The following is a 26,336-nucleotide window of genomic DNA, read 5'->3' as shown; positions in this document are numbered from 1 at the left end:
CTCTAGTTGTTTTAAGTGTAGGGTTAGATTGTTTATTTGAAATTTTTCTTGTTTCTTGAGGTGAGATTGAATTGCTATAAACTTCCCTCTTAGAACTGCTTTTGCTGCATCCCAGAGGTTTTGGGTCATCGTGTTTTCATTGTCATTTCTTTCTATGTATTTTTTTTATTTCTTCTTTGATTTCTTCAGTGATCTCTTGGTTATTTAGTAGCCCACTGTTTAGCCTCCATGTATTTGTGTTTTTTACAGTTTTTTTCCTGTAATTGATTTCCAATCTCATAGTGCTGTGGTCAGAAAAGATGCTTGATATGATTTCAATTTTCTTAAATTTTCCAAGGCTTGATTTGTGACCCACGATGTGATCTATCCTGGAGAATGTTCTGTGTGCACTTGAGAGGAAAGTGTATTCTGCCACTTCTGGGTGTAATGTTCTATAAATATCAATTAAATCTATCTGGTCTATTATGTCATTTAAAGCTTGTGTTTCCTTATTTATTTTCTGTTTGGATGATCTGTCCATTGGTGTAAGTGGCGTGTTAATCTCCCTTACTACTATTGTGTTACTGTCAATTTTCCCTCTTATGGCTGTTAGCATTTGCCTTATGTATTGAGGTGCTCCTATGTTGGGTGCATAAACATTTATAATTGTTATATCTTCTTCTTGGATTGATCCTTTGATCATTATGTACTGTCCTTCTTTGTCTCTTGTAATAGTCTTTATTTTAAAGTCTATTTTATCAGATACAAGTATTGCTACTCACGCTTTCTTTTGATTTCCATTTGCATTGAATATCTCTTTCTATCCCTTCACCTTCAGTCTGTATGTGTCCCTAGGTCTGAAGTGGGTCTCTTGTAGACAGCATATTATGGGTCTTGTTTTTGTATCCATTCAGCCAGTCTGTGTCTTTTGGTTGGGGCATTTAATCCATTTACATTCAAGGTTATTATTGATATGTATGTTCCTATTACCATTTTCTTAATTGTTTTGGGTTTGTTTTTGTGGGTCTTTTTCTTCTCTTGTGTTTCCCACCTAGAGAAGTTTCTTTAGCATTTGTTGTAAATCTGGTTTGGTGGTGCTGAATTCTCTTAGCTTTTGCTTGTCTGAAAAGCTTTTGATTTTTTTGTCGAATCTGAATGAGATCCTTGCTGGGTCGAGTAATCTTGGTTGTAGGTTTTTCTCTTTCATCACTTCAAGTATATCCTGCCACTCCCTTCTGGCCTGCAGAGTTTCTGCTGAAAAATCAGCTGATAACCTTATGGGGATTCCTTTATATGTTATTTTTTGTTTTTCCCTTGCTGCTTTTTTTTCTTTGAATTTAATTTTTGTTAGTTTGATTAATATGTGTCTTGGTGTGTTATTCCTAGGGTTTATCCTGTATGGGACTCTCTGTGCTTCCTGGACTTGGGTGACTATTTCCTTTCCCATGTTAGGGAAGTTTTCAACTATAATCTCTTCAAATATTTTCTCCAACCCTTTCTTTTTCTCTTCTTCTTCTGGGACCCCTATAATTCAAATGTTGCTGTGTTTAGTGTTATCCCAGAGGTCTCTGAGATTGTCTTCAATTCTTTTCATTCTTTTTTCTTTATTCTGTTCCTCAGCAGTTATTTCCATCATTTTGTCTTCCAGCTCACTTATTCGTTCTTCTGCCTCAGTTATTCTGTTATTGATTCCTTCCAGTGTATTTTTCATTTCAGTTATTGTGTTGTTCATCTCTGTTTGTTTGTTCTTTAGTTCTTCTAGATCTTTTTTAAACATTTCTTGTATTTTCTCAATCCGTGCCTCCATTCTATTTCCGAGATTCTGGATCATCTTTACTATCATTACGCTGAATTCTTTTTCAGGTAGGTTGCCTGTTTCTTCTTCATTTATTTGGTATTGTAGGTTTTTACCTTGCTCCTTCATCTGTGACGTATTTTCTTGCCATGTCATTTTTCTTTTTTTTTTTAAAGAGTGGGATTGTGTTCCTGTCTTACTGGTTGTTTGGCCTGAGGCTTCCAACACTGGAGTTTGTAGGCTGTTTGGTAGAGCTGGGTCTTGTTGCTGAGATGAGGACCTCCGTGAGACCTCACTCTGATGAATATTCCCTGGGGTCTGAGGTTCTCTGTTAAGTCCAGTGGTTCCGACAGAGAGCCCCCACCACAGGAGCTTCGGCCCAACCCCCGGCGGTTCACTTGGGGGTTCCTCCTGTCTCCTTGGGCGTCAGGGTTCCTCACCAGTGGCCGGAAGGTGCCCTAGTTGTAGGGAGACATTAACTCAGTGTCTTTCCGCACAACCATCTTGACTCTGCCCCCTGTTTTTAATTTCTAAGAGCTTATTTTTGCTCTGTGAATGTTCCTTATTGATAGTATCTTGTTCTTGTTTCATGGCTCTGATAGTTTTGTCTATCTCTCTAAATATATTGATAGCTTTTTTTTTCCTGCATAAGCTCTAGTCCCTCTAAGTTGATATTTTTCTGTTTATTTGGTCTCCATTTTCCATGTTAGAGACTTCCACAAAAATCCAGTGATCCTTCGATTATTCAGGGGAGCTAAAATCCTGATTGAAAGCTCTGAGTGATGGGAGCAACTTGCCAACTTTACTGTAGGGTGATGGGGGCAGGGTGCATTTCTTGGAAAGAGGTCTTACCTCTTAGCTGGTCAGTACTCCAGGGAAAAGTCTTTCAATCGCTGGAAGATAAAGGCAACAGTGTCCTGAAAGCTGAGTGGGTATTATTAGCTTTTAGCACTGAGCACTCAGATGTCACTTAACTCCCCTGCTTTTTGAATAGTACCAGTATACTCAACTGTGCCCAGCAAAGCCCCCAATCTAGCATCCCTCTCTTTCACTCCAGAAAATACATCTCCAGACTTTGGTCAGAGTAATAGTGGCACAGCATGGGAGAACAATACTTAAGGATAGAGCTGCTTCTCAAAATGCTTTTCCCCCACCTTCCCTTATACCCCCAGTTCCAGAGGTACCTGCTTCCACCAATTCCTGAGCCTTTTGGAAAATCTGCAATGTAAATCTAGATTCCTCTCAGCTTTCCCCCACTACTGGCTTAGGATTCAGCTTTCTTAGGTTGTTAACTCATTTCCAAATTTTCCATCTGCTCTCCAGTTTCATAATTTTGTTGCTATTGTCCTCTGTATTTGTGGGTTTGTACCTTTAAAAGAAATATCCATTTGACTCTAGTTTCAATGGAGTTTTAGATAGAAGAAAAATGATATACTGTCTTATCCCAGAAAACATTCAATATTTCTGATTCTTAACCCAATTATCCTCAATCTTTGTACCTTCCTTACTTCCTCAGCCCATGTTCATGACTATAAGAGGGATGATTAAATCAGGCTAGTTTCAGAGCTGCAGTTATAAGACAGGAGATGGACTACAACACATTCCTGCAAAGGCCACATTTTATTCTTAAACTTCAGCACACTTGATGGTCTTGAACTATTGGCCACATACATCTTTTTCTTCTGTGAGATTTAGCTTGCCAGCATATAAAACAGCATCTATGGTTTTAGCACCAGGCTCCCCTTGCTTGGAGCCTCAAGGGGCATGTATTAGCAGTAAGTGTAGATCAGGGGTGCAGGACAGAGCAGGGGGACCAAGCTCCCCTTCCCACAGTAGGCTTCCAGACTGAATTGGAGTACGGAAAGGACTAACATCTCTAAATCAAGCTTGGAGTTTTGATTACTACATTGGAATTCTCATCTGAATATACTACATTTGCAACTTCTCACCCAGGGTAGGGGTTCTTATTTGGGGCCATGGACTCATTGGGTCTATGGATAAAAATCCATATTTCTATCTTGGATGGGAAAAAAATTACATGTTTGTGGTCATCCCCTACTATAATGTAATATGTTTGAGAGTCTGTCTTACCCATTCCACATCCCCAGTGTCTAGAATCATACTCAGGACATGATCAGGCTCAATAAATGCAACTGAATTAGTGAGGGAACAGTTAGGAGGGAGATCACCAAGGGGCTGAGAGATCATGGTAAGAAGTTTTGGGGTTTTATCTAAGAGATAAAGTATCTATTTCTAGAATGACTGATCAAGAAGAGACGATATTTGTGGTGAATTAAGGAACATTAACTTTACTCCTAAAACCACACTGGAACTACTCATGACTCCCCGTGAAGAGATCTTAATCCAGCTCCTGAGTTCTACCCTGCTGCACAGCAAGTGGGAGATGTGCCAGAAAACTGGGATTGAAAAATGTTCATAAGTCCAAAATCCTAAGAACAGTGTGGGACTCTACAAAAATGTATGTCAAATGCCATGAAATGTGGTTTGTGCACTGCCAGCCTGCAAGGTCACAAGTTAAAGGGCCTTACAACTAAATTCCCACTCTGCGGAAATTTAATATAAATTCACAAATAAATCTGATACACAGATGCAGAAAAAAAATTTTTAATTGGGTAATTATTCCTAGAATTTGCACTTGAAAATTTATCTTACCCTGTAATTTCAAGTTGAAGCATTTGTGCCTATTTTCCATTTTCATCTATGAAGACATATCTTAATGTCTAGATCTGGAAAGAAGAGATGTTATTTTTATTTTAAGGCTTGCAAAACAATATGCTTTGCTGGGGATTCATTCCCATCTTGAGGATTTTTGCACATATTCACTGGAGATCCTTGTCAACAGGCTACTTGTCCTGCTATAAAGGTTAGTTTCAATTCAGTTAGAAATAGCCACCACCACTTTTACTGTCATTTAGATTCAAAAATCCCAGTCAGAGCTCTGGTATTTTCTTAACCCCTTCAACTACTTCATCTAATCAGCCCTTAATAAATGGAGATCCTACACTTACAAGGACTGCATTCACAACTTTCCATTCTAACTTCCAGGCCCTCATTTTTTTCTCAATGATTTCCTTGTCTTTTAATCTACTCTACACAATATTCTATCCTATATGATACCCCAACTATGTATCCATCAAAATACCAAGAAATGTGGGAGGTCAGTGAACTTATGTCAAAGTGAATCCTCTACAATGCCCCATCCCCCAGGTAATCTGGTAAATTTGGGGCATTTTATCACACACTGGTGGTAGTACCCAGGGTCCTGAACAAGACCAATGCAATCAATGGTGCCTCAAAACTTTTTCATTTTTAATTGAGTGATCAAAGTGCCAGGTACTATTCCAAGCCCTTTCCATATAGTAACTCATTTAGTCCTCATAACAACTCCACGAGAAAGGTACTGTTATCACCCCTATTTTACCAATGAAGAAGCTGGGGTACACAGAGGTTACACCCCTTGCTCACAGTTACCTACTAGTAGATACATGAGGCCAGGTTCAAACCAGGCAGGCTGGCTGCAGAGCTCAGACCAGTGGCCACTAATACATGCTGCCTCTTATTTATACTGTCCTTGACCATTGTGTATGTATGTATCTCTGTCAATGTGTGCCTGCAGAAATTCCACAAATCCTGCCTTAGTTAATTCTTTGAAGCACTGTATACAGCAGAGGGGAAGCAGCAGCAGACAATAGGGCTAAAGCTCAGGGCATATATCTAGTTAAACAAGTATGAGGGCAATAAGAATGCTGACCAGTTAGAAAGGATGCTACATAAGTGAGAGCAGACAGCCTTATCCTGGTTTGAGGTCGAGAGGGGAAACCTCCTGAAGGAAGTGATGCTTAAGCTAAGGCAGAAGGATGAGCAGGAGTTAGCTAGATGTGTATGGCGGGGGGGGGGCGGGGGGGGAGGGCGGTGGTCAGAGAAAGGAACTAATCCCTGAGGTCATAAGGATGGCCAGAGCGCATCCTATGAAAGCCTCACTATTCCTGGCCATAACACCCCAAGCTGGTCAACTGGCCGAGATGACAAGGCTGTGCCACAGACCTCACACCATGTGTTCATTCTTTTCTCCCCCCAGCCAGCTGCCAGCTGCATAGTTTCATGTAGGCACATCCTAGAGCTAAAACTACTTCAGGGATGCCTGCAGCAAAGCTGAAGGGAACACCCAGAAGGCCAAAGAAAGCGTGCTTTATTGAATTTACAATGCAGAAAATATTTGTAGTTCCTTAGACATTTGTATTGCTATAAAAATTATACTTTATGGGATAATTATTAATGGTTTGAAGAGAAATAAACAGTATAAGCGAAATAGAGCTGATACTATGAAAATGTAAACCATGTAAATCAAAATCATAAAATAATTATTCACTACTCAGAGGCCTACTTAATATATACATATGAAATTTCTTACACACATATACTATAAAAGCCCACAAAAACCATCACTCTGAAGCCATTCACTATACAAATATGAAAATAAATCTTTATCTTTAACCTCGATTTTATCTTCAGCAAGAGGATTGTGCAGTTTGGCTTTATGCAAATCACATTTAGTATTAAATAATCAAATGTCACATATGTCATATAAAGCAGCAAGTAGAAAAAATAAATTATGAAAATGCATGAGGCTAAAGTTAACAGTGAAAGATGTCTCCATATCCAACTTTCTTTTTCATGATGAAACTAAAATATTATCCAGTGTGTCAGGATACATAAAAAAGAGTGTAGTATAACTGATTTTAAAAGCTCTCAAAGGACAAATTGAGCCAAGATGAGTTACTTGCACAGAACTACGCAAATGTATCAAATTAAATCTGTTAAAAAAAATTAGATACTTTTTTCTTACCAAAAATATTCTTTAAATTTGAGAACACCTTCACGAAATCAAATGTTGATAATAATCTTGATTTCCTAGCAAGGCAACGGAAAGAGATTTAAGTAGCTTTTCTTTAAACAAGATTGCTAACTGGAGCTTTAAGTTTCTAATTTGGATTTTGTTGCAAAAATATTTATCCAGGTTCAAAGAGCTACAGATGATGGCTTTGTCTACCAGAGGCACCTATGTAATCTAATCAATTTGGGTGTACTGGCCGTACAACCCAGAAGCAAAGATCAAGATGATACTTCTGTATCCAAGGTACATTCTTATATACAGATTGTAAGACAAATATAGACACTTTGGGGGAAAATAAAGACAACACAATAACATGTATACTAACACAGTTTTGTGCAATTGCACCAAACACCTAAACATGAGTACCGTTAAGTCAACACATTGGTGTCAGGTCCATTCTAACCTGGGCTCTGTAGATGCCACCTAGGCAAACAGCGGTGGCAGAACTTTCGTCTGACCATGGCACAAAAATAACCACCACTCCCTCCCCGGTTCAGTTTGACATTCCCCACCAGCAAGGCATTCTTTTTGGTCAAAAATGTAAACTTTTTTTTCCTGGGACCAAAAAACAGGAAACAGGAATCCATGGTAGAGTTGCTGAAGATACAACCAACTTTCCGGTTTAAAAAACAAACAATAGATCTAGTTGGTAGAGAGAAGGCACACTTTGAAAAGCTAAACAACACTGGCTATTTATAATCTATGTGTGTAACATATCTGGTCAATATGTATTAAAAATAATAACAATAAAACTTGGGGAATTTAAGGTCTGATCATAAACAGGAGAAAAACTGCTACATGGAATTGTTTTAATTCAACAAAAAGGGATGTTTTTAGATGATGTAGTACAATAAATAAGAGCTATTATTTCAGTTTTTTCAGCAAGCTACTTGGGGCCTAGCCCTATCACAAGGTAAGTTCAAGTCTCTGGTTGGGAATAACTTGGCGCAGGCCACTGAAACTCAAAAGCCAAACCTAAAAACCAGGCCTCACTGACCCACCCTGGGGTCAGGTGTTGACTCATTTAGCTGTTGGAGACATTTCACTGGGGAGTCTGGGTGGCAGCACAGCTTCTAGGAGGGCAAGACCCACCAGGCTGCGGGTGAGAGTAACTTACTAGTCTCCTCAGACAAAGGACTCTGACTTACCTGTCCCCTAACCACAATCCGCTTCAAAAGAGATGATTTTCCAAAACCACACGTAACGTTTCTTTCACCGTTCATTATTTAAGAAACTGAATGCTGGCAACCAGGGAGTTAGGGGATTTGAGTTATACTGGAGATTACGCTTTTAAATCACAGGGAGGTTCAAGCATGGGTATTTTCACTTGGCAAAATGGTAAATCGTTGCAAGTACTAGTGTGCTTTTTTAATGAGATATAATTCACATACCAAAAAATTCACCATTTAAAATACACAATTTAGTGGGTTTTAGTATATTCACAAAGTTGTGCAACATTATCACAATACAATTCCACAACGTTCTCATCATCCCCCAAAGAAACCACACACCCATTAGAACTCACTCCCTGTTCCTCCCTTCACCAGCCCCTGGCAGTCACTTGCTGTTGTTGTTGTTTTTTTTAAGTGAAACGTGACAACTTTCCTGTACTTTGTATTTTCAGTAGCGTGTGGCTTTATACGTTTTCATTAGAATTTTTTTTTAATTTATTTATTTTTGGCTGTGTTGTGTCTTCATTGCTGCACGCGGGCTTTCTCTAGTTGCGGCGAGCGGGGGCTACTCTTCGTTGCGGTGCGCGGGCTTCTCATTGCGGTGGCTTCCCTTGTTGCGGAGCATGGGCTCTAGGCGCATGGGCTTCAGTAGTTGTGGCTCGCGGGCTCTAGAGCGCAGGCTCAGTAGTTGTGGTGCATGGGCTTAGCTGCTCCGCGGCATGTGGGATCTTCCCAGACCAGGGCTCGAACCCGTGTCCCCTGCATTGGCAGGCAGATTCTTAAACACTACGCCACCAGGGAAGCCCTTCATTAGAACTTTTAACACTTAATTCAAACCATGGACTTTATAAGTATTCTGAGATTATAAAATACCCTCTTCTATATACAAACTATTTCTGTTGCAAAAATGTTTTCTTTTTTTATACATAAAAAAAATAGATTTTTCTGTCTCCACTGGAGCTTAAAACCTTACCATTTTTTTCCTCAATTAAATTCTGTTCTTGTATATGAAGTGAGAAGAATCAATACTCCAATATTTAAAAAGCATGAATGACCCGAGTCCTTATTAACTGTGGGCCATCACGCTCCCCTTCCCACTGCTTAAAGAGCTACAGAGCTGAGAGGGCCCAGGCCTGAAAGGCAAAGCTGCTTGTTTACAGACAAGGAAACGGATCTAATGTGGGCGGGTGACACATCCGAGACCACAAGGCTAGTTTACAGCACAGCTAGGATGGTAACCCCCTTTTCCTGGTTTTCTAGTATTGAATATTGGAAGTAAATGTTATAGGTTATCTACAAAGTCAGCTACCATATGAATCTAATTATGTCAGTGAATTTCTTCTATAGCTTTGATCTGAGCACGTGATTTTTTTTTACCACTTTAAAAACATCTATATGTTATCTGGTAAGACTTTGTGAGGACAAGACAGGTACATTTAACCAGGGGGCCCAAATCATTCGTTGAAACATAGCAAAAAAGAGCAGAGGTTCTGGAGGGACCCCAGAGCACCTCTCAGATTCCACACACTGTAACTCTCCACCCGACCGTGTCGGTAGGATGCACCACTATGCTATGGAAGAAGCGAACAAGTCACGTACATTCAGTACTCTGGAAATGAAGGCCTCATGGGCCAAGAATGTCTGGGATTTAACCATTGCAACAATTCATCTGGGCTGACTTTTTGGAACTGGTCCCACTCAGACTGGTAATGGATTTGCTGTCATCCTCACCAGTTCTTTTCTTCACTTCCCTGGAGAGAGAAAGAGAGAGAGACATATAGACAGAGAGAGAAAGGAGATTACTGAGGTATAAAACTGAACCATAAACAGCTCTATAGAAATAAAACAGCACTACAGAGCACTTGCTATGCACCATCCAGACAGTCTAAATGCTTTGTAGCTGTTGACTTATTTAATTCTCACAACAACTATGTGATTTTATTGTGACCCTTTTTTTTTTTTTTAATTTTTTTTTTTATGATTTTTGGCTGTGTTGGGTCTTCGTTGCGGCGAGCGGGGGCTACTCTTCGTTTGCGGTACGCAGGCTTCTCATTGCCGTGGCTTCTCTTGTTGCGGAGCACAGGCTTAGTTGCTCCGCGGCATGTGGGATCTTCCCGGACCAGGGCTCGAACCCATGTCCCCTGCACTGGAAGGCGGATTCTTAACCACTACGCCCCCAGGGAAGCCCTGTGTCCCATTTTATATGTGAGGAAACGAAGGCAAAAAAAAAAGTTAAGAAATTTCCCTTCGGTCACACAGCTGGAGAAGTGGCACAGCAGTTGGGCTCCAGCGTCTGCATTCTAAGCACCAGGCCACACACTCATGCATGAACACACACACATGCCCAGGTGCATACACACATGTGCACAGACACACATGCCCAGGTGCATACACACATGTGCACACACTCACATGCACAGACTACTCTTGCTCTCCTGTGGTTTCACATGGCTTACAGTCTGCCACACGCACGGCTCACTCCTTAGGACTCTGGAACCTGGCTCCCGTCCCCAGCTAATGCACAAAAGCAATGATGACTTTATAACCATTCTGTAATTATACACGATCATGGAGATAACAACAGATGGATAAAATCCAGGAAAAAAAAGTCTTCCTTTTGCCTCTTCCTAAATTTCTTTTAGAATTAACTTCTAGAGGCAGCACTGGACCAAAGAACTCCATGATCTTATGAAAGCCCCGTAGGAAGTCTCCTATCCCTGGGGATGCTTGGGAAATACACCCTTAGACAAGCTGAATGGCAGTCTCTGTGGGTGAGGAGAGTGTGACAGCTCGCCCCCAAGATGGTCCCGAAGAATTCTGCCTCCCTGTCAGTGTCTGGAGCTCCCCCATCAAGTGGTGAAGCTTGTGCAGCTCCCCCGTGGTCAGCACCGGCTCTGTGACTGCTCAGACCAGTAGAATGGCGAGGAAATGGTGTGCTGAGATTTCCAAGCCAGGCATTAATCAGGCCTGGCCGCTCTGAGCTGCAATTTAAGCAGCCCAGGGTTCTTCGCTGGAGAGAGGTCAGAGAGGTTTCCAGGGGCTGAGATCCACAGGCAGGAGCATCCTGGCCGCAGACGTGCAGACGCGCCACAGCCCGTGTCCATCTGACTGCGAACACATGAGACACCCAAGGGAGAGGAGCTGAGGACCCTCCAAGTGAGATCCAGTCAATTCTGGTAATTTCAGAAAATAAATAGTGGTGCTGTTCTAGGCAATTACATTTTGGGTGGTTTGTTACAGAGCGGTAGATCCTGGGAACTGGCATATTCCCAGCACAGAGATGCTGTTCAATAGGAATAGAATGTAATGTAATCCACATATGTAATTTAAAATTTTTAGCAGCCACATTAAAAAATGTAAAGAGACAAGTGAAATTAATTTTATTAATATATTTTATTTAACTCAGTATTGCAAAAATACTATCATTTCAGCGTGTAACCAATAAAAATATTAATGAGGTATTTTACAATGTTTATACTGTCTTCAAAACCCAGTACTTATTTAATATATCTGGCACATCTCAGCTTGGATCAGCCATACTTCAGGCAGCTAGTGGCCACCAAACCGGTCAGCACAGCCCCAGAAGGAGCTGATACCTGCTAACCTTTGAAAACCACTGCACTGTGAGTAGGAAACAAAAGGGAAACTAGTTCTTACTGAAGGCCAGTTAATAAATGCTATGTTACATGTCTTCACATATTCCTTATTTAATACAAATAACACTCACACCCGCTCGCACAAAATCCTGACAGGTGACAGGTGAGTATCACTGTCCTCACTTCACAGATAAGGAATCAAAGACTCAGGAAAAGAAGCAAGATACACAGTTCAACCCATAAACCCTATAAGACTCAGTTCAGACTTCTAACCTCCAGAACTGTAAGATAATACATTTTCATTGCTTAAACCACTAGGCTAGTGGGAATTTGTTACGGTGACGATAGAAAACTAGTACAACTTCCAAATGCAAAATCTCGACCATTTGGTCATTCAATAAATGTCTGATTTATGCCAAGCTCTGGGATCCTGAACTAGTGAGCTTTGAGAGACAGACAGATGTCTTCTAAATAAATTGTTACCAGGTCCCAAGAGAGCTGCTAACACACAAGCACAGCGTTTGCAGGAACACAAAAGGTGCACCACAGTTGTGCTGGGGCGAGGGGAAGGCAGGCTTTGTGGAGACCGAGCTTCAGGGAGACTTTGACAGTGGAGCGACCTCTTGATGGGATAGGAATTCACCTTCATGTAACGAGGAAGGGAGATCCCAGGTGCAGGAAACAGCATGCATGAGGCGAAGAGGCATAAGAGAACTTGGCCACAACTGGAAGCAAAGTTTGCTGTGTGGATAGATTATCTTTCGTTTGGGAAGCAAGATAAGAGATGCAAACACAGGTAGGTGAGGTTGGGCTCTGAGGGACTATTAGCCATTTGTTAAGGAGCTTGGACTCTATGTTGTAGGTAGGACACCTACCTACAGCAAGAAAGAAAGTGCAAGAAAGAAAGTCTTAATTGGATTTTTATTTATAAAGATCACCCTGTTTACAGGGTTGGGGATGAACTGATGCTGGAGAAACTCTGAGGCAGAAACTGAGGTGCCTCCTACACTAACTGGGGTAGGAAATTCTGAGGCCTGAAGCAAAACAGAAAGAGAGAGAGAGAGAATACGGACAGATTCAAGAAAGATTACAGAGAGGTCACCTAATCAATAGGGCCCCAGAACCCACTAGAGGTAGGTGATGGAGAAAGAGAGGAAGGAGTCAAGACTGATTCTGGTTGGTAGCTTCCTGAGATAGGAAATGTAGAATGAGGAACAATTTTAAAGAAAAATTAACACATTAGAATTTGGACATGTTGGGGCAGTCATGCCTATGGAATTCCCACTTGTTAGTGGATGGGAATATGGTCACAGGATTTTTTTAAAAGATGGGGATTAAAAATACAGAAATTAGAAGTCATCAGCTAGACATAGTTCTAGAAACCATGGGGGTGGAAGACATTAGGCAGAGAGAGAAAGGAAAGAGGAAGAGAGTGCAGAATAGAATCCTGAGATTACCAACATTCAAAAGGCAAGCCAGAGATTCAGAGTAGTGAAAAGTCCCAATTTTGCTCTTAGTAGCTGTGTCACTTGGAGCAAGCTGATTAAGCATTCTAATTCCCAATTTTCTTATCTGTACAATGGGCATAGTACTCACAGCATCCTCACAAGACAACTCACATCGCTCCCTTCTGGGAGGTCCAACAGCCTCTATTAGCTACATATCATATGGCTGCCTGGTCATATATTTTGTTTTCTTTTTTTTCTCTAATATTAAATTGTATGGCCTATCTTACATACCCTGATATCCCTACACGGCTTTGATGCTGAGCACTCATAATTATACAGATATTATTGACCTGAAAGCAAATATTAAGGGAAAAAAAAATAGGTACCCATATTGTTCACCTGGACTTCAGTTTCTTTAACCTACCAAAAATGCAGGCACATCCCACTTTAAGGAAATCAGGAAGATACAATTTCATACAACTCAAACAGGTTTAAGGCTGGGAAAATTACCTCACCAAAAACTACCATGTGCTTCACAACTGCATTTTGAATGACTCAATCTTACAGACAGGTTTACACCCAGTGGGCTCAGCAATGGTGCTGATACATCAGACTGAACTTTTTGTGTTTTTCTCAAATTTCAGGCCATTGATCGATTTAATCCCTGTTGACTTGAATGTTTAAAGCCTGTGGCTCTAGTGACGGCAAATGTATTTACCAACGGACAATGGCTGGGATGAATGTCCTATCAGCCCTACAGGGAAAGTGCATTTCTAGGAGAAACTTTTCCTGGGATTGAGAGGTTTTCCAAGAAAAAGCAGAGGAGTTCAGGTTGTTAACCAAACATTTATGGCCTCCCTTCGAAAACAAATTGTTTCAGACAGTGCAAATCCATAAACTCTTCTAGTTCAAGTTTTATGACATGACATGGAATGAAAGGGACCATGCCGGGAAATATCTTATGAAATCTAAATCAAGAACTTACATGTTTTGCATTATATATAACATTCTAAAGGCTGTAACACTTTATTTTTTTTTTCACATCTTTATTGGAGTATAATTGCTTTACAATGGTGTGTTAGTTTCTGCTGTACAACAAAGTGAATCAGCTGTATGTATACATATATTCCCATATCCCCTCCCTCTTGAGCCTCCCTCCCACCCTCCTTATCCCACCCCTCTAGGTCATCACAAAGCACCGAGCTGATCTCCCTGTGCTATGCAGCAGCTTCCCACTAGCTATCTATTTTATATTTGGTAGTATATATACGTCCATGCCACTCTCTCACTTCGTCCCAGCTTACCCTTCCCTCTCCCCGTGTCCTCAAGTCCATTCTCTACATCTGCAACTTTATTCCTGCCCTGCCACTAGGTTCAGCAGTACCATTTTTTTAGATTCCATATATACATGTTAGCATACGGTATTTGTTTTTCTCTTTCTTACTTCACTCTGTATGACAGACTCTAGGTCCATCCACCTCACTACCAATAACTCAGTTTCTTTCTTTTTTAATGGCTGAGTAATATTCCATTGTATATATGTGCCACATCTTCTTTATCCATTCATCTGTCGATGGACATTTAGGTTACTTCCATGTCCTGGCTATTGTAAATACTGCTGCAGTGAACATTGTGGTACATGTCTCTTTTTGAATTATGGTTTTCTCAGGGTATATGCCCAGTAGTGGGATTGCTGGGTCACATGGTAGTTCTATTTTTGGTTTTTTAAGGAACCTCCATACTGTTCTCCATAGTGGCTGTATCAATTTACATTCCCACCAACAGCGCAAGAGGGTTCCCTTTTCTCCACACCCCCTCCAGCATTTATTGTTTGTAGATTTTTTGATGATGGCCATTCTGACTGGTGTGAGGAGATACTTCATTGTGGTTTTGATTTGCATTTCTCTAATGATTAGTGATGTTGAGCATCTTTTCATGTGTTTGTTGGCAATCTGTATGCCTTCTTTGGAGAAATGTCTATTTAGGTCTTCTGCCCATTTTTGGATTGGGTTATTTGTTTTTTTGATATTGAGCTGCATGAGCTGCTTGTACATTTTTGAGATTAATCCTTTGTCACTTGCTTCATTTGCAAATATTTTCTCCCATTCTGAGGGTTGTCTTTTCGTCTTGTTTACGGTTTCCTTTGCTGTGCAAAAGCTTTTAAGTTTCATTAAGTCCCATTTGTTTATTTTTGTTTTTATTTCCATTTCTCTAGGAGGTGGGTCAAGAAGGATCTTGCTGTGATTTATGTTATAGAGTATTCTGTCTATGTTTTCCTCTAAGAGTTTTATAGTGTCTGGCCTTACATTTAGGTCTTTAATCCATTTTGAGTTTATTTTTGTGTATGGTGTGTAACACTTTTTTAAATGGTAGTTTTACCTGTGGAAACTACGCCGTTTTCACTTAAGACTTGGGTACTTTGACAAGCAAATCTGATGGCACAGTATAAAGCAAATTAAAGTCTTTACATGTTTGTTTATTTCTAATTTTCATATTTAACACATTGTTAACATAACTCAGAGGACTCAAGCCAGGCCACAATGCAATAACAACCATTTAAAAAACTCCTTGATAAGTGGTTCACAAGAAGTGACCTTGTTATCAAACGCTTCTGCACACAGGTGTTTTGTGTTCCCAAAGAAACACAAACCTGAGTGGAAGCTACACTGTAAACAGGGTGGCTGCCGGGCTGACCCAACTCACTGGCAGGAGCACACGGGGGAAGGGCACAAGCAGCCTCCAGCTCTCTTGTCTTTGTAACATAGAGAATCGATTACAAAAAGAGAATCAATTCTGCAATCTGGGTGTGACGGCGGCACTTTGGAGTCATTTAACTGTAATATGACCCCACAAGACAATTCAGTGTTAAACAGTGATTATGTTATTCAGTGGAGTCCAGGCTGTTATACACAGAATCACAGACTGTCAGGACTAGAAAGGGCCTTAGGGATCATTTTCTTCAGCCCCCTCCCTCGTTGTACAGATTAGAGATGCCTAAAGGAAGACAGGGACTTAGTCAAGACTCTTCAGCTGTTCGGGGTAGATTTAAGATCAGACTTTGAGCCTCCTGACACTACACTCCTCCAACGTGCTGGGCAGAAGCCAGCAGCCACGCGGAGGGCCTGACCTGCAGCATCCTTTCCTGCTCATCCAGGACAGCAATGCAGCAACCCCTGCCTGAAGCTAAGGTAGCACCGAGCCCCTTATTGTACTAAAGTTAAGATTCTTATAAAACCAGAATCTCACAAATGATCAGGAAAAGAACTACACGCCTAAAGTTATGTTTTTGCTTTTCAGCAATTAAAGTATCATTGGCCTGGATTTTGTTAATGCACGTTTTTATTCTCTTCTTTTTTTTTTTTTTGGATATTTAATCCAAGAATCATCTTTTCATTTGTGGCAAAAAACTAGGCAGAAAAAATAAATCTAACAGAAAACATTCTTATTTCCTAAGAATGCTGCAAGGATTAAAGTACAGTTAAATCCAAGTTCTTCAATGATGCAATTTTCATTCTAATCCACATCCCCAAATATTATTTATTGTTAACACCATTGACTTAGCTTAATAATTACCTGGGTAATAATTTAAACAAAGTGCTTCCAACTGGCATGATATACAGTTTGCTTTGTTGAGTTTTCTTTTCCCTTTACCTTGGAAAATGTCATAATAGACAGCTATATTCATAATAGTCTCCTGTGTTTAAAATCTGGTTCCTGGAAGTGATTCATACACGTCAACTATTAGCTTTGTGGTGACATCTTGCAGAAACGTCAACGACACCTCGGATGCACCTCCTTTGTTTGGCAGTAAAGGTATTTTGCTAAAGTTCACAGTGAACAAGCAGCATTACCAGTTTTTATAAAAACCATGTTTGTTTCTCCAACCACTACTGAAAGACAAGACAGTGTTTTCCAAGGTAGATTCATGTTATGGTCAAGAAATCTGGCACACACAACAGCTAAGTGAAAATTCAATCCTGCATCCAGTGTTCCAAATGTAAGGCAAAACTTTACCGGGAGAGATGGAAAACAGCTTCCACTATATTCGAACCATCTTTGGCGTTTGTTTTACAAAATAATGCCCCATAGGTCTGTAAAAAATATAAATACACCATTAAATGAAGGCTTTAATTAGGTTTCCTGGAATGTTAGCTTTTAAAACCAATAAAATAAAATAAAAATATTCCCCTTTTGAGTATGCTAAAACTAATAGCTAAGAAATTGAATTCAAAGTTTCAATACTTTAAAAAAAACAGGTTTGAGCCTAGTTATTCCAGGAACAACTCCTAGTCAGAGGATTTTTATTTTGCATCCAAAAAAAAAACCCCCGTAATACAAAATTTCATGTTTTAAGGTTCTTATTTCCAAGAGTCACACGTGCTACTAAGTGTTCTCTATCAAATAATTTGAGAGAGAGAAAAATGATAGCTTAAGGTAACCACTCAGGAATTAAATGTCCATCTAAAGTATGTGATGAATTGGGAGGTTGAAATTGACATATATACACTAATATGTGTAAAATGGATAACTAATAAGAGCCTGCTGTATAAAAAATAAATAAATAAATAAAGTATGTCTCCTTTTGGCCAGAAGCTAACACACATTCCCCTTCACCCTAACATCTTTTCCTATCAAGATTCAACAGCCTCTCTGTCACTAAAACCAATGGACATTTTCTAGTCCTCTGTTTTTCAACCCCCCAGTGGTTATGCATACAATCATCGATCATACCACTCTCCTTCTTCAAACCCTTTAATGCTTCCCCCATCCCTCTCAAGTAATACTGAAATGCTTACCTGGCCAACAAGGCTTAGCTTGTATGTGGCCCCAGCCAACTGCCCAGGTTTACCTGTCACCACTCTCCCTCACTCACAACGTTCAAGGTACCCTGGCCGTCCCTCTATTTCCCCAATGCTCCAAATTCCCTCCCACCTCAGGACCTGTGCACCTACTGTTCCCACTACTAGGTCATCCCCTACCCCACTAACCCCCTTCCCCAGGCTGACTTTTACCTCCCTTCTAGATTTCTAGGTAATCCTCCCTTGGAGTTAAGTGTTTTCTAACTCTGAAAAGTCAATATTAGGTTTTCCTATTATAAAACCTCTTGACATATGTATTTTCCCAGTATAGCACTTGCCACAGCTGTAATTGACCAAGTTATTTTTGTGTGTCTTTGTCTAACAAGCTGGAGACAATTCCCCTTAGGAAAGGAGAACTGTGTGTGCTGTGGGGCTGGGTGTGGGCGACACAGTCCTGTGTGGGATATGGGCAGGATGTGATGGGTGCTCCGGAGCAGAGAGAAAGGGAAGAACCGAACAACGGGCAAAGACTACCGTGAAACCTTTACCCATGAGCCCCCAAATCCACAGAAAAGCTTAAAAAAAAAATGAATGTATTTCTAGTAGAAATGGGTAGTGCTGCTACCTGGCACAGCCAGGATGTTATGGGGTGAAAGAGAGACTGCCTTCGAGGATGCAGGAGGGTGGAGGTCAAGAGATGCGTAATAAGGAAGCAAACCTCGGGAAATCTGAGAAATCGTGGAGAGGGAATAAAACTGGCCTGCAGCCAGGAATTCTGAAATCTCTAGAGGGACACGTGGATTACATGAGTTTAATATCTATCTGCCCCAGACAGTAAACTACATGAGGGCAAGGACAGTCTGCTTTGTTCTCTACCCTTTGCTCAGCTCACAATGAAGTGCTTTTCACATGGTGGATACAATTAAATATGTGTTGAATCAATCTCTTCTGTATTTCATTGCCTAGTTTTGATGTTTATCATATTTGGTTCAAAGTTCTAAAATTTAAAACAAGTAATAATTCCAACTTAAAATAGTGAGGTTGGGACTTCCCTGGTGGTCCAGTGGCTAAGACTCCGAGCTCCCAATGCAGGGGGTCCAGGTTCGATCCCTGGTCAGGGAACTAGATCCCACATGCCACAACTAAGAGTTTGCAAGCCGCAACTAAAGACCCCGCATGCCACAACTAAAAGATCCTGCATGCCGCAACTAAAGATCCCGTGTGTCACGACGAAGACCCGATGTAGCCAAATAAATAAATAAATAATATTTTTTAAAAATAGTGAGCTTGAAACTTCTTTTTAAAGTTAACATGTATATGCTACAGAGCAGTCCTTTCATGGTGCTGAGGACAGACAGCAATGATAGCAACATCAGGTCAGATTGTTAAGATAAGAACCTCTTATTTGACCCAAGGAGCATCTGGTTCCTTGTTTGGGTAAGACAAGTCACAAGAGGGCCATGCAGCCTTCTGATACAATGATAATAACGAGAGAATAAACATTACCCACAATAACAATCTGGACAGAAACAGGGTCCAACCACTATACAAATGCATAACCAAAAATAATTTTACACTATTCCAACTGAATACAAACCTTAGAGAAAAGAACAAGTCTTCCAATTCCCTTCAACCCTTCACCCATGTGACACACAGCACCACCTGCTGCCCCTTGGCACAGGGACCCTCTGGAACCAAACCCATGTTTTCAAATTAGGACACCCATTCTTTTCCCTTTACCCAGATTCCAGGACTAGAGAAGGGTTCCAGGAACTGGGGAAGAGTGAGGAGGAAGACGAGATAATTTTGCCTCCTCTTTGTCACTGACACTCAGTGGGGGAAAACGATCACGTGATGGTTTTACCTCTCTAAGGGATTTCATTCTTGGTGCAATTACTAACAGTTATGGGGCAGAGGGGCATAGGGGGGCACTGGGAGTTCTGCCTGTATAAGGACAGAAGACCCATCAAACTGAGTGGAGGTCCATCAAACAACCTCTTCAGCTAAGGTTGACAAAAGTGGAAGACCCCTTTCAGCTTGGACCCACTCTCACTCTTACCATGGCCAGTTTTTCTCCAAGGTACCCTGGGACATGTTTTTGTCCCTCTGCTTCAGCAGCGTCATGAAGATCAGCCTTGTTTCCTACCAACACGATCGAAATGCTCTCATGGGCTGCAGCCTACCACGAAGAAAAGAAAAAAACTGTGCACACGTCACACATTGGACAAGTTATGAGGATGATGACAACAACAGCTACCATTTCCAAATGCCCCTTATGTGTCGCGTGATGTATACACAATATCTTCAAACCTCAAACTATCTCTAAAAGGAGCCAAACTTTTTCCCATTGCCAGGTGAGAAAACTGAAATTCAGAGAGGTTAAATAAGACCTTGTAAGGACCAGGGCCAGGGCGGTCCAAACTGATTCCATCACCCTTGCCACTATACAAACCAATAAAACTCAAGAGGCGTGACCACAAAATTCTACTCGGCTGCGGTGCCCACATAATTTTCCACAACTTTCACTCCAAACAGTGGTGATTACAAATCAACTTCATTACCCCAGGTATAAAACACACAAGAATTCCCTCAGCTACAATGGGACAAAAATGGAGTCTGAAAGTTCCACACTCACTGCTCTCTGGTTTATAACAAAAGCAAATTACAAGGGCCCTAAAGGTCAACATTTTTCTTGCGAGGAGTCACTGAGCGATCACTCAAAGTAACAGACTCTTAGGATTAATGCCCCCAAATCAGCACAGCACGCTGTCACACAGCCCCGACACTCACAGGGGAGCTGGTGACCGCAGCGGAAGCGGTGAGAGGCAGGGTTAAGCTTGAGACCCCACCAATCCCACCACGTGGCCACTCACTGGCTGCGTGAAGTCAGGCGAGTCTCTTCCTGTTTCTGCCTCACCTTCCCTATCTGTAAAATGAAGGGATCAGCAAGGGCACATCCCCCTTCAGCAGGCGGGATGAGAAGGCAGGACAAGCAGACAACCCTTGCTCTGGATCCTGAACAAGAGAGACAGCAGCCCTGACTGAGACATGGGGAATGACCCTTGGCGGTGCCTGAAGACCTCCAGGTGCTCATCCACTTCGGTGCCACACCTGATACAGCATCAAGAAATGAGCCTCAGGAGCAAGGAAAATGTATTCGACTTCCTTTCTCTTCAGACCATTTTCCTCCAACTGAACGTACCAGAGTGAAGTAAAAGCGAAGGGGAGGGCTTCCCTGGTGGCGCAGTGGTTGAGAATCTGCCTGCCAATGCAGGGGACACGGGTTCGAGCCCTGGTCTGGGAGGATCCCACATGCCGCGGAGCAACTAGGCCCGTGAGCCACAAATACTGAGCCTGCGCGTCTGGAGCCTGTGCTCCGCAACAAGAGAGGCCGCGATAGTGAGAGGCCCGCGCACCGCGATGAAGAGTGGCCCCCGCTTGCCGCAACTAGAGAAAGCCCTCGCACAGAAACGAAGACCCAACACAGCCAAAAATAAATAAATAAAGATACTTCTCCATTAAAAAAAAAAAAAAAAACGAAGGGGAGAAGGAAATGAAAGGCCTTCCCTAAAACTGGACACCCCACCCATTAAGGTGTTAAGTAATTGCGTTTGGTGGGGAACTGCTCAGGATCCAAGGGGGCATCACGTGGAAGCCATGAATCAAATATTCGCTTAAGTAAACCAAGGGTCTGAGCGTCTAAATGACTTCCCAAAGTCATACAGGAACATACTGGCACCTCCTTCAAGTCCTGACTCAAGTATCACCTTCTGGTGTGGCTACCCTGACCACACTACCTGCAGCCCACTGCCTCATCGTAAGACCCGTTATCCAGCCCTCTTTTTGTTTTCATAACATTTATCACTTTCTATCATTCTACTTATTTTATGTAAGTTTGTTGTGTGTTATGTCTCCCCCACTGGAGCACAAGCTCCATAAGGGTAGGGCTCTGTGTTTTATTAATGGATATATTGCAAGCACTAGCCCAGTACACACACAAAGCAGGTATTTCAAAAATATTTTTGAATGTGTAAAAGAGATCAATATTGTTTGAATATTGTAAATATTCAAACAATAAATGATTCATGACAGGTAAATGGTCTTCACTTTATTATAAGATTTTGTAACCCAGTGGTTTTCAATCAAAGTGTATTAATTACTAATTCAGAGGGTCCATTCACCACTGACATTCTACTGCTTCTCAACCCTCTGGCTTATCCCAACGATCTCACCATTAGTTTCTACCCATATTTATAGCGGCCATATAAATCATCCCAATACAATTTCCTCAAATTAGAAAAGGTAAGCCATGGCAAAGGTTCATTGTGATAAGTGAAAAGTCAAACGCCAAGTGGCATCTAATTTTTTCTCCGTAACAAATTCAAGAATTCATCTTGAGTACAGTTTTCTTCCTTTTTAGACCGTATGAAAGGTAATACGAATAGCTAAAAAGGTCACTTATCATATGTAGGTGCTTATTTAGCAAATTATGGCCATGGGGCCCCTGGCACAGGCCACAGCTGGTCACTAAGGGCTATTTCAACCCTATGGCCAACCCTGCCTTTTGTGCCTCCTTTTCTTGAATATAATCCAAAGTCTTAAAATGAAGACCAAATCCAACAGTTCCAACAATAAAATGTTTTGCTCTAGATCTTAAATATCTGTAGGTATGAGTGAGCTGGGATTATCCATTCTCACCGGATTCTCCGAACTCACTGGTCTATCCCAGGGAGGTCATCTGTTCCCTTGAGTAGATGCCTCTCCTCTATGTACTAACTACCTTGGAGATCCTTTCTTGACATCAAAAGATTTTTTTTTCTTAATTTGTTGCACACTCTGGTGCTTAATCAAAGGAGCAACCAATGTTGAATCAGGAGGTCCCACTTCCCCTTCTACTCCAGCCCCTAAATAACCAAAAACCAGTGTCATACACTTTCTATGCCTTAGGTTTCTCATAAAAAGTGAGAATAACATTACATTTCTTACTTCCTTTCTCAGATATGTTACAGAGATGAATATAACATGTGGGAAATTTTGTGAAATAAAATACTATATAAATGTCAACACGCTTTCATTGTGTTTATAATAATTTTAAGTCGTGATATTTCAGTTGAACAAAATACATGTTTATTTATCATTGTCTAAGTCTTATTGCAATTTCAACCAGTCATTTCTTAAATCACTTCTCTAGTTAGAAAGAAAACACTCATTCTGGTGATTTACAGGGTATGAAATAGGCCCAACTGAAGAATCTAGAGGCTAACCTGAGATCAGACAGCAATCAGTTCTCTGTTCAGCCACCACTGCACTTAAAGCCTGTTAAAAATTATAGATAATAGACTTACTTGAAAAATTGTATTAGCCACCAGTTTTGTTTTGTTTTTCTCCGGGAGAGCGTCCTAAACCACGGCTTGAACTGTAGTTTCATGGTTATTAATGACTGTTGGTAGCACACTAACTGTGGTCAAAATCATTTCCTACTTTAAAAAGTATTTACCATGAAACCAAAGGATATGAAAGCTCCTCAGATGAAAGACACCATCTTACTGGAGCAAAACAAAGCACAGATAGTTACCACACATGTTTAAAATACCAACTGGTTATTTCAGTGGTACCTGGAGATGTGTAAATCACCCAAATCACTGCCAGAAAGAATAAGGTCGAGAACACGGTTCTCTGTGCTATAGAATTTGGACCTGGCACAAGCTCACACCCAGTTGGTGTCTCACCTATGCCTCTAGCACCCATGGAGGCCCTATTATACCTCCAATCACACTACACACCCAGCCCCATCACCCCCTTGTTTGTGACAGCTGCTGCTCGTTCTTGGGCTGCCTGAATTTTCATTCGCTGCCCATGGGGTTCTGATTTTATCTATTAAGAAAACCCAGAAGTTATCTTTTTTTCCCCAGAAGCTCACTTTAGTAGCGTCCTTGGCTCTGTGGGAACTTGCCCAGCTACTGAGGAAGAGACCAGTACTGCCAGATGCCGCTGGGAACCCCACATCTCACATCCAGTTCTTCCTGACGGCCTGGATCAGTGGCTTCTAATCAAGTTCGTTTTGACAAAGAAGAGGAAAGTGCATTTTCCAAGACAGCCTGTGACTCTCCTGTGTAACTTTTTTGTTTCTCTGTTTGGACTTCTTACCTCAACCGTATCTTCCCATTCTCGTACATTGAGAAAGCTTGTCTCACACGTAACGTCATACAGCAGCAAAACACCACCTGCTCTTCTGAAGTAAGACTTAGCAATACTCCTGAATCTGGAAGAGAGAAAAGCACGTAAGTAACGGTTCTAATCAGTCAGTCAGTTTGGGGCTGCCTCATTCTTCATCTCTTTGATGCTCACTTTCTTCTCATCTTCTAAAATAAGCCCCAATTGAGAAGAATCTAATAGCAGCCTATTACTGTGAAATAACCATCCCCGAGGCCTAGAATGACTTGGTAAACGGTAACAGCATAAGAATCTGGGCTGCTGATTTAGAAAAGCAAATCATTTTCTCCACCAAACAATCCCAAGAATGTCTACAAGCCTCAGAGCATAGCTTGAGAGCATTAGTTCTAAAAATTTCAGCCTCAGCAGCAAGCTACCAGATCCCATGTGGAGGTACAGAGAAGGATGGAAGAAGAGGCACATCAGAGAAAAATTATTTTGGGGGTGGTGGGTAGGGAGTACTGTGGGTGGGTGGGTGGGAGAAGAACTACCCATGTGCAACACCACAGGGCACATACACAGGGTACGGGGCGCTCACCAGAGGAAGAGCACACCTCCACCCACACGTCCTAACTCCAAACCAGGTGCAGCACTTTACAGGACCTTAAATAGGGCCACGTCAACCACACATATTTTTTAAATGGCTTGTCTGTGCAAACCTCAGCAGAACTCAAAGCATTATGGAAAGCACTTGCCTCTCCTGCCCAGCCGTATCCCAGTGCTGCAGGGCTGTTAGCTCTCCATCTACGACGAGAGTTTTCATTTGAAAATCAACTTCTGAAAAAAATATAAGAGGACATGGAGAACACGATGTAAATAATTCCATCGGTTTTTACTTTCAAGCCCTATTTGGATGAGACAAGGGCCTGTAAGCCAAAGTTCAGCGAGGTAGAGAGAAACGAACCTGGCCTTCAAGAAGAGTAACCTTCACAAACTAATTATAAGTCAGACCACACACGTGCACAGATGCACATCCGCAGGTTGGCTGACTTGGGGAAGGATCTGATCTATGGACAAAAGGAACATCTATGTTCTATTTGCCCACGTAATTAGATGGACTCAGTTATATCTGTGTGTGTGCATGCACATAAATATGTCTATGTATATATGTATATATGCAGGTATATTCTGTGTATGTATATATGGTATGCTCTCTAGCAACCGAACCAAATATTGTGGTATTTTTATGAATCAAACTGAAGTGAACTTTCAAATTTGTTATCTTGAAGGGTGTAACAGAGAACCACAAATTTACAAAGACACCCACTGTGTAAACCCCCCAAGTGGTAAACCGGGCCCAGATGTAAAACTGGGTTCCAGAAGGAAACCCTCAGACGTAAACCCCCCCAGTCGTAAACATGGGGCCCAGATGTAAACCTGGGACCCAGATGTAAACCTGGGTGGAAGCCGTAACCTGCTCAGACGCCGGCCGAACCCCCCGATGCTGCGCGCAGGAGCAGAGAAGGCGAGCGCCCAATGCCCCACATGACTCACACCCGAGCCAGGACCACAGGCGACTGCAACTGACCTGGAAGCCCCTGACAGGAGGCCGCCCCACAAGTGTCTCTGGGACCCGAGGAGAGGAGCCCCCGACAGGATGCCCGGCACTCAGGCAACTCCGTGACAGGACGGCTGACCGAGCCATGTGGCTGACAGGGTCTTGGTGCTCCGGCCAGGTGTCAGGGCTGTGCCTATGAGGTGGGACAGCCGAGTTCAGGACATTGGTCCACCAGAGACCTCCTGGCTCCATGTAATATCAAACGGCAAAAGCTCTCCCAGAGATCTCCATCTCAAAGCTAAGACCCAGCTCCACTCAAAGACCAGAAAGCTCCAGTGCTGGACACCCTATGCCAAACAACTAGCAAGACAGGAACACAACCCCACCGATTAGCAGATAGGCTCCATAAAATCATAATAAGGTCACAGACACCCCAAAACACAACACCGGACGCGGTCCTGCCCACCAAAAAGACAAGATCCAGCCTCATCCACCAGAACACAGACACTAGTCTCCTCCACAAGGAGGCCTACACAACCCACTAAACCAACCTTAGCCACTGGGGGCAGACAACAAAAACAACAGGAACTGCAAACCTGCAGCCTGCGAAAAGGAGACCCCAAACACAGTAAGTTAAGCAAAATGAGAAGACAGAGAAACACACAGCAGATGAAGGAGCAAGGTAAAAACCCACCAGACCAAACAAATGAAGAGGAAATAGGCAGTCTACCTGAAAAAGAATTCAGAGTACTGATAGTAAAGATGACCCAAAATCTTGGAAATAGAATGGAGAAAAGACATGAAACATCTAACAAGGACCTAGAAGAACTAAAGAGCAAACAAACAATGATGAACAACACAATAAATAAATTAAAAATTCTCTAGAAGGAATCAATAGCAGAATAACTGAGGCAGAAGAAT

General features: G+C 41.7%; 1 protein-coding gene across 1 annotated transcript; it reads right to left on the bottom strand.

The window, feature by feature from the left end:
* Positions 1–16,915: 16,915 nt before the first annotated feature.
* Positions 16,916–25,562, bottom strand: LOC133097310 (ras and EF-hand domain-containing protein-like). The gene is made up of 4 exons (XM_061199201.1): positions 25,414–25,562; positions 23,852–23,966; positions 19,764–19,883; positions 16,916–16,996 (listed from the first exon to the last, which is right to left on the bottom strand). Exons 1-4 carry the CDS (start codon positions 25,560–25,562, stop codon positions 16,916–16,918), a joined length of 465 nt encoding a protein of 154 aa, XP_061055184.1.
* Between the last annotated feature and the right edge of the window lie 774 nt (positions 25,563–26,336).

The sequence above is a fragment of the Eubalaena glacialis genome, chromosome 9, assembly GCF_028564815.1.
Source record: "Eubalaena glacialis isolate mEubGla1 chromosome 9, mEubGla1.1.hap2.+ XY, whole genome shotgun sequence".
Classification (NCBI taxonomy): domain Eukaryota; kingdom Metazoa; phylum Chordata; class Mammalia; order Artiodactyla; family Balaenidae; genus Eubalaena; species Eubalaena glacialis.
The sequence above is the reverse complement of the archived record's forward strand: the minus strand, read 5'-3'. Positions and strand labels throughout refer to the sequence as shown.